Below are 13,581 nucleotides of genomic sequence, written 5' to 3'. Positions count from 1 at the left end.
CCCCTCTAGTCTCCAGAAACCACCCATAATGGGTGTCTGGGCTGGCCAGGAAGGGAGCTTGGTCTTGTCTACAGGCATCCCTCAAAATGCCATTTGCTAGAAAGTAGGGGAAAGCTATTTGCCCCACTCTTACAGAAGCGCACAGGAAAAACGGAGCCACCCCAGGGATTTTTGCCAGCAACAGCTATTTCTTGACTGTCTCTTGTGTGCCTCTGTCCCAGATGCTATGGGGCATTACAGATTGTAATGTAGAATGTAGAATTACAGATTGTATCCCAACAGGGACAAAACCAAAAGATCAAATGGTTGAGCAAGTAATACAAAACAGTGTGAAAATGTGAAGAGTTATTACATAGTCACAAACACTGGAATTTTCTAGCAAATTGTAAGAGTGGACTCTGGACTAAAAGACACATCAGCTAGCTGTGTGACCTTGGGCAAGCCTTTTCTTTGCTTCGCTTTCCTCCCTTGTAGTAGGATACAGGGCTTGGATTATGTAACCTCTTAAAGTTACTTGCAGCTCTATAATTTCGAGTCATTTGAGGTCAGAGAGCACTGGAGCAGTTAGGACCAGGCTTCCTTGAAGAGGTGGGGATATGAGTTACTGAAGGATGGAAGAAGAGCACCCCACTGCAATCCCTGCGCTCTACCCACATATTCCACCCCCACCCCCACCCCCCAGGGAGAGGAAGAATTCCTTGTTTTGACAGTAGGGACTATGAATTTGTTTAGTGTAAACCATGCACCAAGGATTCTTATTTTGATTCTCATCACAAAAGCCCTCTGAGTACTGGTGTTACCCCCAGACCACACATCTAACTGATGGAGCCAGGATTTAAACCCAGAGGGGAACCCTACTTTGTTATTTTGGAAAACAGGGTATGAAGAAGCCTTGTGGATGAGATGATCCAAATTTGGTCCTGTCTGCCTTGCGTCTGCCTTGCGTCTGCCCTGTCTGGCCAAGGATGAACCCAGCAGCTAACCTCTCGGAGGCTCCTACAGCCTTTCCGTCTCCACATCAACCCCTTTCCTTGGAAAGCCCTTGCCTGGTGGATAGAATCCTCTACTAGTAGTAAAGCCTCCGGGCCCCTTCTCGTAACAAGTTGGGTCAGCAGGGCAGAGCTTGGCAATCCCATCTAGAGACAAGGAATTAGGTTCAGAGAAGTTCTATGGACCCAAGTTGTCTGTGGAGCCAATTGGGCCCAAGGGCCCAGGACAAAATTAGGTCCCTTGGCTCTCCACAGTCCTACTGTCGGTTCTGAATTGGAGGGGTCAACCCCACCCAATGGTAAGGATTTCAGGGAAATGGAAGCAGCTTTGCCTGATACAGTTTCTTTGGAACTCAAGGCAATGGTTGGAGACATCTCTGGTTTCTGTGGCTTTCCGTCCTTGGCCTGGCTTGTTTCCCTTGTTTAACTTTTTAAGTATCTGGCCTCCCCAACCCCTCCATTCCACACACACACAACACTACCACCTTCCTAGGAGCACTACCCTGTCCTGGACCCTAGGAGAGATATGACAAAGTGGAACAAAGGCAGGACTGTCATCTGATTGTCCTAGGAACCAACTGAGCCTGTTTCCTCACCTGTGAAGTGGGGGCAAGAACAATAGCTTCTTTGGACATTGGTTATGAGGCTCATGGGAGACCAGATCACTCATGTAAAGGACGATGGCTTCTCACTCTTACCTAGACAGCCAACTCCAGCTGCCCTGGGGAGCACTGGTCTGGACCTTCACCTCATTCAGCATGGAGAACATACCAAAAGCCCCGCAGCGCTGGGTCTTGCCCCAGTTCCTACCCCTTCTCTGGCAGCTCCTGCCGCCTCTCCTCCCACTGCCTTACCTGCCTCTGCAGTCCCCCTCACAGCACCCCCACCCTGTCCTGGAGCAAGGCGGGGCGGGGGAGGGGGGGGCGGGACCTATGTTGTTTTTCCAGGACAAGGAATCAGCGGTCTGAAGGTTAACCGGGTGTTTGTGCTCAAAGAGTTTGGGGGTGACAGGCCTCAGGGCCTAGGCGTGGGGAGACGAATCCAACCCTGGCTGGCCCCTGGAAGGGCCATCTCCGATGGAGGCGGAAACGCGGGTGTCGCGTCGGTCGGGCGGAGCTCTCCGAGGTGCTGAAGCCACCGACTCAGTCCCGCGGGCGCCTCAGCCGCAGACTCCCAGGCCCTCCCGCTTCGCGCAGGCAAGGCCCCGAATCCTCAGGCTCTGGCCACTGAGGTTCGCGGAGACCTTAAGAGACCGGCAGCTCGCCCTCTGGGGTCTCGTTCCGGGCTCCGCCCCAGGTGACCTTGGGCAATCAGCTTTCCCTCACAGGCATCAGTGAAGTCGCCCACCAGGCCGCGGCTGAATGGGTTCGCGTCCCATCCTAGGGCTGGAGGGAGGATGCGCACCCCTTCTCCGGCCTGGAGTTCGGGAGCGGGGAGCCAGGCGGTGGGGGTGGGGGGCCAAGCGGGCATTGTGCGCGATGGGCGGGCTTCTTTCTCCCTGGCGGACTGTTGCCTGTCTTCCCTCCAGCTCCTTCCCAGGCCCCGACGGCCCCTCTTCTCTGGCTGCCCGGCGGCCAACATGCGGCCCTGAGACTGGAAACTGCCGGCCCTCGGCTCTCCGCCCCGACGGAACCGTGACGGCTGAGCCGACCCCACCCACCCGTAACCTCTCGTTGGGGTCAAACACTCGCGCCTCCGAGGTCCCACTGTGAGCGGAGACCCGTAGGGAGTGAGGTCCGGGCTGGGCGCAAGACCACCTCCGGGGCCCGGGTGTTTGGTCAGAGCGGAGGCGGAGAGCGCAGCCAGACGGGGCTGCCAGCTCCCTCCCCACCCCGCGAGGGGGCGCCGCGTCCCCATGACAACGCGGACACCCCACCCTCCCCCCATCTCTGCCTCCCGGGAGGGCAGCGCCCCCCGCTAAGCCGTACTGTTGACCGTGGGCGGTGCCCCACCGTGCCCGAGCTGGGAGCCGCCGGCCGGTTCCAGTGAGGGGCGCGCGTAGCTGGGGTCCCCGACGCCCCGGGTGGTGCCCCCAGAGCGTCGCAGTTGGGTGGCCGGTCCGGGGCGGGCGGCGCGGCCCCACCAGGATTGGCTGCTTCCCCGTGACATCACGCGGCTCGGGGAAAAGTGCGAGCGTGAGCGCGAGTCGAAGCCACAGCGCCGGGAGCTGCGGGCGGAGCAGGGGCCGCCCCTTGGCACCCCGTCCCCGCCCCCGGCCCGGCCGTGCGCCCCGCCCGCTGGCCCACGGGCCGCCCGCTGGTCCTGCCGTCTGTCAGGTGCGAGGGGACCGGGGCGGAGGTGTCTGGTAAGTGACTCCGCGGCGGAGCGGGGGCGGGGGGGACACGGTTGCGAGAGAAGGACGCGGGGCTCTCGGACCCTCTGAGGCTCCCCGGAGGCGAGTCCCACTGGGACGGGTCCCCAGGCTCCTTTGGGGGCGAGAGCGGTGCTGGGAGCTGCACAGGGCCGGTGGGTGAGGGGCCCCGCTGGAATAAAGACCCAGAGTCTCGGAAGCTTCTCCAGGTGCGCCTCTGGGAAGGAATGGACATTCAGGAGGTCGGGGGAGGGGGTGCCCGCCCACAGCCCTCAAGGCACCTGGAGCAGCCGTCGGGGGCGGGACCCCGCACTCCAGCCCTCCCACTGGCAGCTCTGGAGGGCGCCGGGCGCTGGAGCCCTAAGGAGCCTTTTTCCCGCCCGTCTCCCCGCCCCCCACCCCCGGAGCTGCCAGCCCACTCCGGTCCACGAAGTCCTCCATCCGCGACCTTGAACCCCGACGGAAACACCCCTACCCTCTCCCGGTGCCCCTCCCCCACTCCAGGACTACTCCCTGCGGTTGCCCAGGCTCCGAGCCCGGGAGAGCCAGAGCCAAGCCCCAGGCCCAGTGGCGGAAGTGTCAGCGCAATGTCGATTCCAAATTTCCTGAGCTCCTTCTCCCTCCTGTGAACTCTTGAGTCTCTTCTCCCGCCCCAAGGACGGATTCAGGGGCCACAGCCTTCCCAGAGCCCTACAGTGAATGCCTAAGAACCAAGGACCCACACCCCAACCCCCTCCCCACGTCGTCCAGAGCACGCGCTCCGTTCTCGTCCGGAAAAGGGGGGGGGGGGTGCTCCAGAACCCGGGAAAGCATGGTGCCCACGCCCAGAGGCTGCAAGAACTGCGTGCTAGGGCTTTGGGGGGAGGGCGGGGCACCAGAGAGCCAGGGCCCCATCGACCAGGACGGAGACCTGAAGGAGCCTCTGGAGGAGCCTCTGGAGGAGCCTCTAGATGAGCCCAGATAATACCCTCCAGGTCTTCCCAGGCCCAGGGCTTGAGAAATCAGGTGCCCACTCAAGATGCTGGGGCCAGACGGTGCCTCTCTGGCGGGGTGCAAGGTTAGAAGTGTGGGAGCGTTAGAATATGACACTCAACTGACCCAAGCCCTGGCTGGGCCTCCGCGTTTTGGGGTGCTGCTGGTACACTCTCGCGGGCGGACTGGGCACCCTTTGGGCATAATGCTCCGCGGGCAGGCTGAGCTGAGCCTGGTGTCCTGTAAGGCTAGTGGGGCGACTCAAGCAGCGGCCCCTCGACAGAAGTCAGTCACAGGCTGGGACGCCACCCACACCGCAGCGTTGGGACCGGGGACACCACTGGGTGCCAGCTAAGGCGATGCCCCAAGGTCAGGGTACCCGTTGCAGCCCAGATTGTCGTCTAACCTTGCTGTCCTGGCCACGACCCTTCCCCACCCACGAGCGGAGCAGGATCCAGACACTGGCTCTTGACTTGATCTTCTCTGCGCTGAGACAGCCAAAGTCTGAGCTGAGTCCCCTGGCAGGGGCTTTTGGACCGAGTCAGGTCACCTACTGTGGACCCTGCCTTTGCTCCTGTACACAAACTCACAGGGACAGGGCACACTCGAATCGTGTGCATCCCCCAGGCCACAGCACTCCGGGACCGCACACGCATGCACAAGCACGTGTCCACATGGCACGGGCCCGCTCACGCGCACACGGGCACACTGGTATCCAGGCGTGGCCGAGCGCGCACACACGCACATGCAGCTACTAGCTTCTACTCGCGCTCCCCAGTAATCACACACAAACAGAACTCGCACTCGCCTTCCCGCCCACATGTTCTTCGGCGGGGCCGAGTGTAAGTCGGGCGCCCTTAACTTTTCCACCACTGAACCCGCCTGGAGTCGAGGGCAGCTCCCAGGCGGGCCTTGGCGGGGGAGGGGGTGAAGGGGTGGGGAGAACCGCGTCCTTCCCCTGGGAGGCCCTGCCCTGGAGCCTCCTCTGTGCTCGCGGTCGCGTTGGATTTGGGGGCGGCGGGAAGAGCGGCCGCCCTCCCGGAGTCCGGAGCTGGTACCCAGGGCTCGACATTGCCATCTAGTGGTGTGCACAGCCCTGGGCAGCGTCTCCTTCCTCCCCACATCTCGGGCGGGCCTGGATCACAGAGAAAAGCCCCCAGAGAGAATTGCTGTCTGAATGCTTCCGGGAGACCCCCCAGAAAGATGGTGGTGTGGGGGGCGGGAGACACCATGCCTCACCTTTTCTGCCGCTGGCAGCTTCCCCAAGAGGACCCAGAGCGGAACTAAACCACCTGCCACCTCCTTGGAGACAAGATGTCCCCGAAGGAGACAAGAAAGAGGTCTCTCTTCTTCTGGGAAAGCTAAGTAGGGGGGCCGGCAAGGAGTGGGAGGGGATCCTTAGTTCTTTGGTTTTGAACAGTGGTGAGTAGAGGCAGGAAATCAACCTGAGGCGGGTTGAGGTTGAGAAGGTGGCTCCTGGGTTCTAATCCTGCCCCTGCCCCTACTTACACACTGGATGACTTTGGGCCAGCTAATTAACATTGTCCTCATCTGTAAAAAGATACTTACATCAGTGAGATGGGGATACTATTAGTACCTGCCTTATCAGGCTTCTGCAAGGATTAAACCAGATAATCTATATAAAAAACTCAGAGGGGTTCCTGACTCATAGTTAACAATAAACCAAGGCTATTATGTTTTTCATATTTGGCACCTCCAACCCTGTTCCCATCTCGCTGGCCTGCGTCCTGGCCTGGGGAGGTGAAAGCAAGGCTCTCCTTGGAGCTGGCGGACCGTTGCCCACCCTGCACCTGCCTGCATGTGCCTGGGGAGGGCAGCCTCTCCATGCTGGCGGCCCCAGCTCCGAGGGCGACACCCGGAATCTCTCCAAGCTGAAAGGAGCTGTCAGAGACCCCAGGGAGGGTGGTGTTCAGTCTTTGCCCTTGACTCGTTTGTGACCTTGGAGATGGCCACACCCCTCTTTGAGCCTTTCCTCTTGGGAACCAAGGGTTTGGACAGGTGAGCATGAAATGCCAGGCTAGGAGGCTGGGGCTGTGTCTGCAGTGGTGAATGAGGGGGGTCGAGGCCAGGCTTGGGCGGGGGGAGTCACCCTGACACCTGCCTTCAGCCTGTGGCACATTTTCATGCTGGAGATGGAAAGTCTAGTTGCTGATCCCCACAGCTGCTTGGGCGGGGTCCCAGGACCCAGTCCTGTCTATATAGTGAATGAGCAAGAGAAGGGCAGGAAGGTGAGGTGGCTTGTCTAAGGCCACACAGCTACACCCTGCTGGCCTTGGAGCCTGGGCTGCAGCGGGACTGCTCCTTGCTCCACACACCCCGCCTCTCTCTCTCTTTCTCTCTCTCACACGCGGATGCCGTGTATACGACAGTGCTCAGGGCTGGCGGGGCTGGGAGGGGGCCCGTGTGCGTGTGTGTAATGGTGTGCATGTTGGCGGGTGTGAAGGAGGCTGGGCTGAACGGCTGCCCTGGCACGGCGCGCCGGGCGTGGGCCCCTCTCACGTGTATGAGAGAGGAAGGCGGGGGAGAGATGAAGAGGAACCTGGGTGGGAGGGGGCGCAGGCCGTGTGCTGGGGGGGGGGGGGGGGCACTGGTGTGCTGGTGGGCCCGGCGGCGGGGTCGGCGGGGTGGGGGGGCCTCTGGCTGCGACAGACTCCCCTGCAGCACTGCCCCTCTTCCCCCTGAGACACTCTGGGTTCCCTTTGGGCTTCCTTTGGGTTCTCGGTCGGGGTGAGGGCTGGCCCTGGCCCCTTGGAAGCCATGTGCGCCTTTGCTTGGCTGGCAGGCCCTCTAGGCTTCTAGGGTTCTGATTCCTCACGGTCCTCAGCTCCCACCACTCCCGCTGGCTGTGGACAGTCCCTAACTCCCCTGCACTGAGCCCCCCCCCCCCCCCACTGCACTGGGGCTGGGAGGGAGGGCTGGTGGGGGGATGTCTCAATGGCATGTACCTCCCGAGCCTCGCTACATGGCACTCTCCTCCTCATCCTTGAAGCTTCCCTCTCCGTGCCCCCTCTGGTCATCCCAGAAGCCCTCCCCGAGGTGGGACTACTGCCTCTTCTGGCTCTCTGGGCCTCCTTCTGCCAGAATCCTTAGCTCTGGGACAGCAACACGTCAAGGACTTTGTGGAACCTTGGTCAGGTTAACATCTCCGTGCCTCAGTTTCCTCATCTGTAAGTAGTGAAAAATCAAGGATTCTACCTCACAGATTTGTCGTGAGGAAGAAATAAATTAATATTTATAAAAAGCACAGAAAGGGCTGGACACTTAGTTAAGTATTAGCTGCTAATATGTATCCTTGCCTTTGTCCTCAGTACCTTCTGTAAGGATTGAGAACAGGTCCCCTGGTGACGTTTGGTTATAGAACGAGGAGGTAAACGAACGAACACTTCCGGCCGGAGCCACATGCTGACCTCTGGGACCACTCAAGCCCTCCCCATTGCTTCTGTGGGCCCTGCACACACTGGCCTTCTGTCTGTGCCCCACACGTGCCTCAGGACCTTTGCTCTGGCCATTGCCCCTGAGTAAGCCGCCTCTGCAGCTCTTCACATGGCTGTCTCCTCGCCACTGTCCGGATATCACCTCCTTGGAGAGGCCTTCACTGACCACCCAGCAAGGCAGCATCCCTATCTGTCCTCTGACTCCCTCACTCTACTGTTGCCCTGCCTTGTGTTCGTTCTAGCACTTTTTTTTGTTGCTCACGTGTCTGTGTGTCTGCCCTGATCAGGCTGTAAGCTCCGTGAGAGTGGGGGCCGCGTGTGTCTCATTCACGTCCGTAACTCCTGCACCGAGAACAGTGCTTGCACAGAGTAGGCACTCAGTAAGAGATGAACGAAGGGATGGGTCAGAGTTCTCTAAGGTTCTGTGCGATGATGTCCCTCTGTCACCTTGAGTTACCTCTGCAATCCAATTCTACAGCTCATCCTTTTCTCTCTCTCGCCTTCCTTCTCCAGACACTGCCCGCCCACTACCGCTAACCAAAATGGCGAACTTCACACCAGTCAACGGCAGCTCGGGCAACCAGTCTGTACGCTTGGTCACATCGACCCATAACCGCTACGAGACGGTGGAGATGATATTCATCGCCACGGTGACAGGCTCGTTGAGCCTGGTGACTGTCGTGGGCAACATCCTGGTGATGCTGTCTATCAAGGTCAACAGGCAGCTGCAGACGGTCAACAACTACTTCCTCTTCAGCCTCGCGTGTGCCGATCTCATCATAGGCGCTTTCTCCATGAACCTCTACACCGTGTACATCATCAAGGGCTACTGGCCTCTGGGCGCCGTGGTCTGTGACTTATGGCTGGCCCTGGACTACGTGGTGAGCAACGCCTCCGTCATGAACCTTCTCATTATCAGCTTTGACCGGTACTTCTGCGTCACCAAGCCCCTCACCTACCCGGCCCGGCGCACCACCAAGATGGCGGGCCTCATGATCGCCGCTGCCTGGGTCCTGTCCTTCGTGCTCTGGGCACCTGCCATCTTGTTCTGGCAGTTTGTGGTGGGCAAGCGGACCGTGCCAGACAACCAGTGCTTCATCCAGTTCCTGTCCAACCCAGCAGTGACCTTCGGCACAGCCATCGCTGCCTTCTACCTGCCCGTGGTCATCATGACGGTGCTCTACATTCACATCTCCCTGGCCAGTCGCAGCCGGGTTCACAAGCACCGGCCCGAGGGCCCTAAGGAGAAGAAGGCCAAGACTCTGGCCTTCCTCAAGAGCCCCCTGATGAAGCAGAGCATCAAGAAACCCCCACCGGGGGAAGCCGCTCAAGAGGAGCTGCGCAACGGCAAGCTAGAGGAGGCGCCCCCACCGGTTCTGCCACCGCCGCCGCGCCCGATGGCCGACAAGGACACTTCCAATGAGTCCAGCTCCGGCAGTGCCACGCAGAACACCAAGGAACGACCACCCACAGAGCTGTCCACCACAGAGGCCACCGCGCCTGCCATGCCCGCCCCTCCCCTACAGCCGCGGGCCCTCAACCCGGCCTCCAAATGGTCCAAGATCCAGATTGTGACAAAGCAGACGGGCAACGAATGCGTGACGGCCATCGAGATCGTTCCCGCCACACCAGCTGGCATGCGTCCGGCGGCCAACGTGGCCCGCAAGTTCGCCAGCATTGCCCGCAACCAGGTGCGCAAGAAGCGGCAGATGGCGGCCCGGGAGCGCAAGGTGACACGGACCATCTTTGCCATCCTGCTGGCCTTCATTCTCACCTGGACGCCCTACAACGTCATGGTCCTGGTGAACACCTTCTGCCAGAGCTGCATTCCCGACACGGTGTGGTCCATCGGCTACTGGCTCTGCTACGTCAACAGCACCATCAACCCTGCCTGCTATGCCCTCTGCAATGCCACCTTTAAAAAGACCTTCAGGCACCTGCTGCTGTGCCAGTATCGGAACATCGGCACTGCCAGGTAGGCAGGCAAGGGTGCCCCAGAAGGTGCTGGTGGTCACGTGTGTGTGCTGAGCCATGTGGTCTCTCCCGTGGCTGTCAGGGAGAGATTTGGAAGCATCTCTCCGTGTTCACGTTCGCTGAAGAGAACTGAGGTCCCCAAGACCCCGTGAGGCTCAGGAAGAATCTCTGGCAGGATTCAGAGAGACCAGATCTCTGCTCAGGCTGAGGAGGGTCAGCCCCAGAAGCGTCTGAACCAAGACTGCCTGGCCCACCTCTGTTGCCCTGCCTCAGGGAGCTGGGAGGCACTGGCCTCCTGGGGCACCTGCCCCACTGTGACCAACCAGCATGGCTGAAATAATGACATCTGGAGGGAAGTAAAAGCCCAGGACCCCCCTTGGGAGGAGCAAAGGAGCCACTGCTTTGGAAAGGAGGCTTGGGAAGGGAGTGGAAGGCTAGGGTCCCCCATTGTGCCGTGGTTGGTGCTTTCTCCCTGCTGCACCCCGCATGTAGGCTCAGCCCCTCCTCCCGGGTCCCGTTCCAGGGGCAGAGCTCTCCCCTTGCTGCAGCTGTTCAGCCAGGCTCTGGGTGGGTGGGCTCTCAGGGCCCCTTGCCACATGCCCCTCACAGGCCTGCACGTTCAGGATGGGGTAGCTGGGAGGTCAGGGGTGCACACTCAGGAACTGAGGTCTGGCTTCCTGAGGTCCCATGCTGAGCAGAGAGGCCCAACGGATTCTGAAGAGTTCTCCCAGCAGGCTTCTGCAGTGAGGGAGGCCTGGGTCACAGGTGAGAATGGGGGCGGACTTGACTGTCACAGGCTTCAGTGACAGCGAGGGCCGGGCCGTACCAAAAGGCCTTTGGTTGAGTGTGGCTGACATGGGGAGTGTCAGTTCTAGGGAATCTTCCAGGTTCCCTCCCAGTCCTCGTGTGGCCCCTGGAAAGACCAGACTGAAAGGCTCAGGTGACTTGATGGGGGTCCCCTTTCAGGAGTCAGTAGGGGCCCTGGGAGAAATTTTCATAACCGTTCTGCTTTTCCCATGAGCTCTGGGGAGCATTCACCGCCAAGCCCCCCGGCCCCTAAAAGCCACAGTTCCCACAGCCTTCCCTTTCCTTCACCAGTTCCCGCCCCAACAAATTACCACAGCAAACTCCCTGGGAAGGGGCTTTTATATATTAAAAGAAAAGCTTTTATTGGGGGGAAAAAAACACAACGGTTTATTTGTTTCTTAGTAATGGCATCTTTGTGGGGAAGGACAAAAGGGGGTACCGGGAATCACATCCCTCTGGGGCAGGAGGCTCAAGTGGTCCACAGTCCCTTGTTCCTCCCCATTTGGGACACTTGGGGGTGGAGAAGTGAAAGGGAAGAAGCAGGGTATGATTGATAAAGCTAATGAGTAGACAAAAGGCACTGGTAGGTTCGATCTTGGCCCCGTGGGAGGCAGGGCACGGGCCCCGGGCTCCTTGGCATCCAGACCTGGCCGCTAGTCCTTTCCCTTCCCTTTCTTGGCTGTAAAACAAGTGAGAAATAATGCGTTAGAGGAGTCCCGGTGACCGGGAGAGACCCCCTGCACATACATCAGGGAGAAAATTCTGCCCCCTAGTGGCTCCGGATCAGCTGACCTGGTGGCCAGGGGGACAGTGCAGCCATATTGATGCTGGACCTGCCCCACACCAACTTATACTTTCACTGGGGTTCAGAAAACCTTCAGGCTCTGGGTCCCAGCCGCCCTCAGTCTCGGCCTCCTCACCTAAGAAGTGGGCTGATTCACCTCTGCCCTGATGGCCTCTCTAGGCTGCTGTGAATCAGGAAGGAGCTAAGGGATAGCACAAGTGTGGGCTGTGAAGTCCTTTCAATACTGGAAAGGACCCAAGCTGACCCAATGCTCCCTCTGGCTGGAGAGATGACAAAGTCAAGTCCTTCCAGGTCAGTCAACTTTCCTGAACCCTAAGCAAAATGCTCCAACACCACAGAGCGGGTTTGTGCTTTCACCTGGGCCAGAAGATTTAATAACCCCTGAGTACCTTCCGCGGGCCCCCCTCGGTATGTGCCCCCTAAGCTGTCTCTACAGACAGGGAAACCAAGTGCAGAGATGTCAAGAAGTCCTTCTCCAAAGTCCAAAACTTCAGGCTTAACCGTTCCCTTTCACAGGTGGTGCAGCCCCCCCCCCCCCCCGCTATGACCCCCCAACCTTCTCCCACTTCCCTGACCTTTGGCCTTGGCTTTGGTCTTGGGGGTGCAAGGCTTGGTCACGCGGATGGTCTCCTGGCACTGGGCATTGTACCGCGCCTTCTTCAGGGTGCCTTGGCGGGCCTTCGTGCCTGTGCCCCCATCACACGCTCCCCAGCTCTCAAACTTGTACTTGCAGTCGGCTGGCGGGAGAGTGCCCAGGATCAGCGGGGCGGCCCAGTGGCTGGAGGCCACAGACCTGCCCAGGTTTCAGTGAGGCTGTGCCCCCCTTTTCCTGCCCTCCGCCTGCGCCCCGCCTCACCTCCAAACTCCTTCTTCCAGTTGCAGGGCACCCTGCACCGGACGCGCTGGGTCTGGGCCCCACAGGTACCCTCGCGGAAACCCACGCCGCAGTCCTTGCTGCTGGGGGTGCAGGGCCCCCAGGTCCACTCCGCGCACTCGTTCCCCGGGCCGCCCTTCTTCACTTTGTCTAAGACACACGGGGAACGGAGCTCAGGACCTCGCGGCACGAGAGACTCACTCGGGGGCCGTTTCCTGGGGTGCTGGCCTCGGAACCCCGGCGGCCAGGCCAGAGGTCGCCAGCCTCACTGGCCCGTCTCCAGCCCTCCTTCAATCCCCCACACCCCGTATCACCTTTCTTTTTGGCCACCGCGGTGGTGAGCGCCAGCAGGGTGAGGAGGGCGAGGAGGAGGAAGCCTCGGTGCTGCATCCTGGGGGTGGGGGTGGGGGGAGAGGTCGGGTCAGAGTCCCCCCGCCTGCCCCCTTCCCCACGTGGGGCCGCACGCGCGCACCTCCCACCCCCGTCCCCACAGTCCAGGCCTTCGGGCTGGGGCGGCGGCAGGATTCTGGGGCCGGCCCCTCGCCGCTAGCCGGGGCGCACAGCCGGAGGCGTCTCCCTGGGGAGGGCCTGGAGCCCAGGACGCAGCTCAGACCCCCACCCTGCCTCCGGCCCCCAGGGCGGCTGGGGCCCAGCGGGCGAGGGGCCGAGGCCGCCGCCGCACGCCCGCCGGGACCCCGCGCGCTCACTCGCTCGCTGCCCGCGGTGCTGCGCTCCCTCCCGCTCCGGGCCCGTCCCGCTCCGGCCGCCGCGGCCCCTTTTGTCTCCAGAACCGGTCTGAGCCGGTCACATGGGCCCCCGCCCCCTCCCCGCCCCCCCCCCCCCCCACCGAGGAAGGACCCGCCCCGCCCCCTCCCCTCAAACCCGCGCCGCCCCCAGACCCCGGCGTCCCCGCCTCCGCTCCCGCCCCGCGCGTCCCGGGCGCTTCTACCCAGGCTTCCCGCCGCGGGTCCCCGCACCACCCCCCGCTCGCCCCGCCCGGGCCGTCCGCGCTCAGACGACGGGCTCTGCCGGTCCCCCGTCTTCTGAGCCCGGGGTCTCCCGGCCCCAAGCTTCTGCCCTGCCTCGGCACCCCTGGCCCCTGCCCGAGCCCCAGCTTCCCGCCCCCGCCCCCTCCCCGGGGCCGTCCTCTTTCCCCGCTGGACGTCTGCCTCTCCTCCCGGGGAGGGGAGACTGGGAGGATGCAGACTGGGAGGGAGCTGGTAACCCCGGGGTTGTGACGGGTTCCGGCGCTCGGCGAGGGGCCCGCGTTCCAGCCTATGTGCGGCTCAGTCCCCCGATGACTAACCCCGTCGAGGACCGGCCCTTTGCGCCCCCTTAGCTGCTGGGGAAGGAGCGCAAGACCCCACCTAGGATCGCTTCACCAAGTGAGCAGG

The 13,581-nt window shown here is 61.2% G+C and overlaps 2 protein-coding genes across 3 annotated transcripts; one reads left to right on the top strand and one right to left on the bottom strand.

Moving 5' to 3' along the window:
- Nucleotides 1-8,246: 8,246 nt before the first annotated feature.
- CHRM4 (cholinergic receptor muscarinic 4) lies at nucleotides 8,247-10,852 on the top strand. Its single transcript, XM_047877526.1, has one exon. The coding sequence runs from the start codon at nucleotides 8,270-8,272 to the stop codon at nucleotides 9,704-9,706; it is 1,437 nt and encodes a 478-aa protein (XP_047733482.1). The 5' UTR covers nucleotides 8,247-8,269; the 3' UTR covers nucleotides 9,707-10,852.
- MDK (midkine) lies at nucleotides 10,845-13,573 on the bottom strand. Of its 2 annotated transcripts, none has more exons than XM_047877528.1 (5): nucleotides 13,555-13,573; nucleotides 12,502-12,578; nucleotides 12,170-12,337; nucleotides 11,889-12,050; nucleotides 10,845-11,187 (listed from the first exon to the last, which is right to left on the bottom strand). In XM_047877528.1, the coding sequence occupies exons 2-5, from the start codon at nucleotides 12,575-12,577 to the stop codon at nucleotides 11,162-11,164; spliced, it is 432 nt and encodes a 143-aa protein (XP_047733484.1). In that variant the 5' UTR covers nucleotide 12,578; nucleotides 13,555-13,573; the 3' UTR covers nucleotides 10,845-11,161. The 2 variants fall into 2 exon arrangements, with proteins under 2 accessions (XP_047733484.1, XP_047733483.1); XM_047877527.1 differs by lacking the exon at nucleotides 13,555-13,573 and adding an exon at nucleotides 12,895-13,015.
- Nucleotides 13,574-13,581: the final 8 nt, after the last annotated feature.

The sequence above is a fragment of the Prionailurus viverrinus genome, chromosome D1 (assembly GCF_022837055.1).
Source record: "Prionailurus viverrinus isolate Anna chromosome D1, UM_Priviv_1.0, whole genome shotgun sequence".
NCBI lineage: Eukaryota > Metazoa > Chordata > Mammalia > Carnivora > Felidae > Prionailurus > Prionailurus viverrinus.
This window is presented reverse-complemented; position numbering and strand designations above follow the sequence as displayed.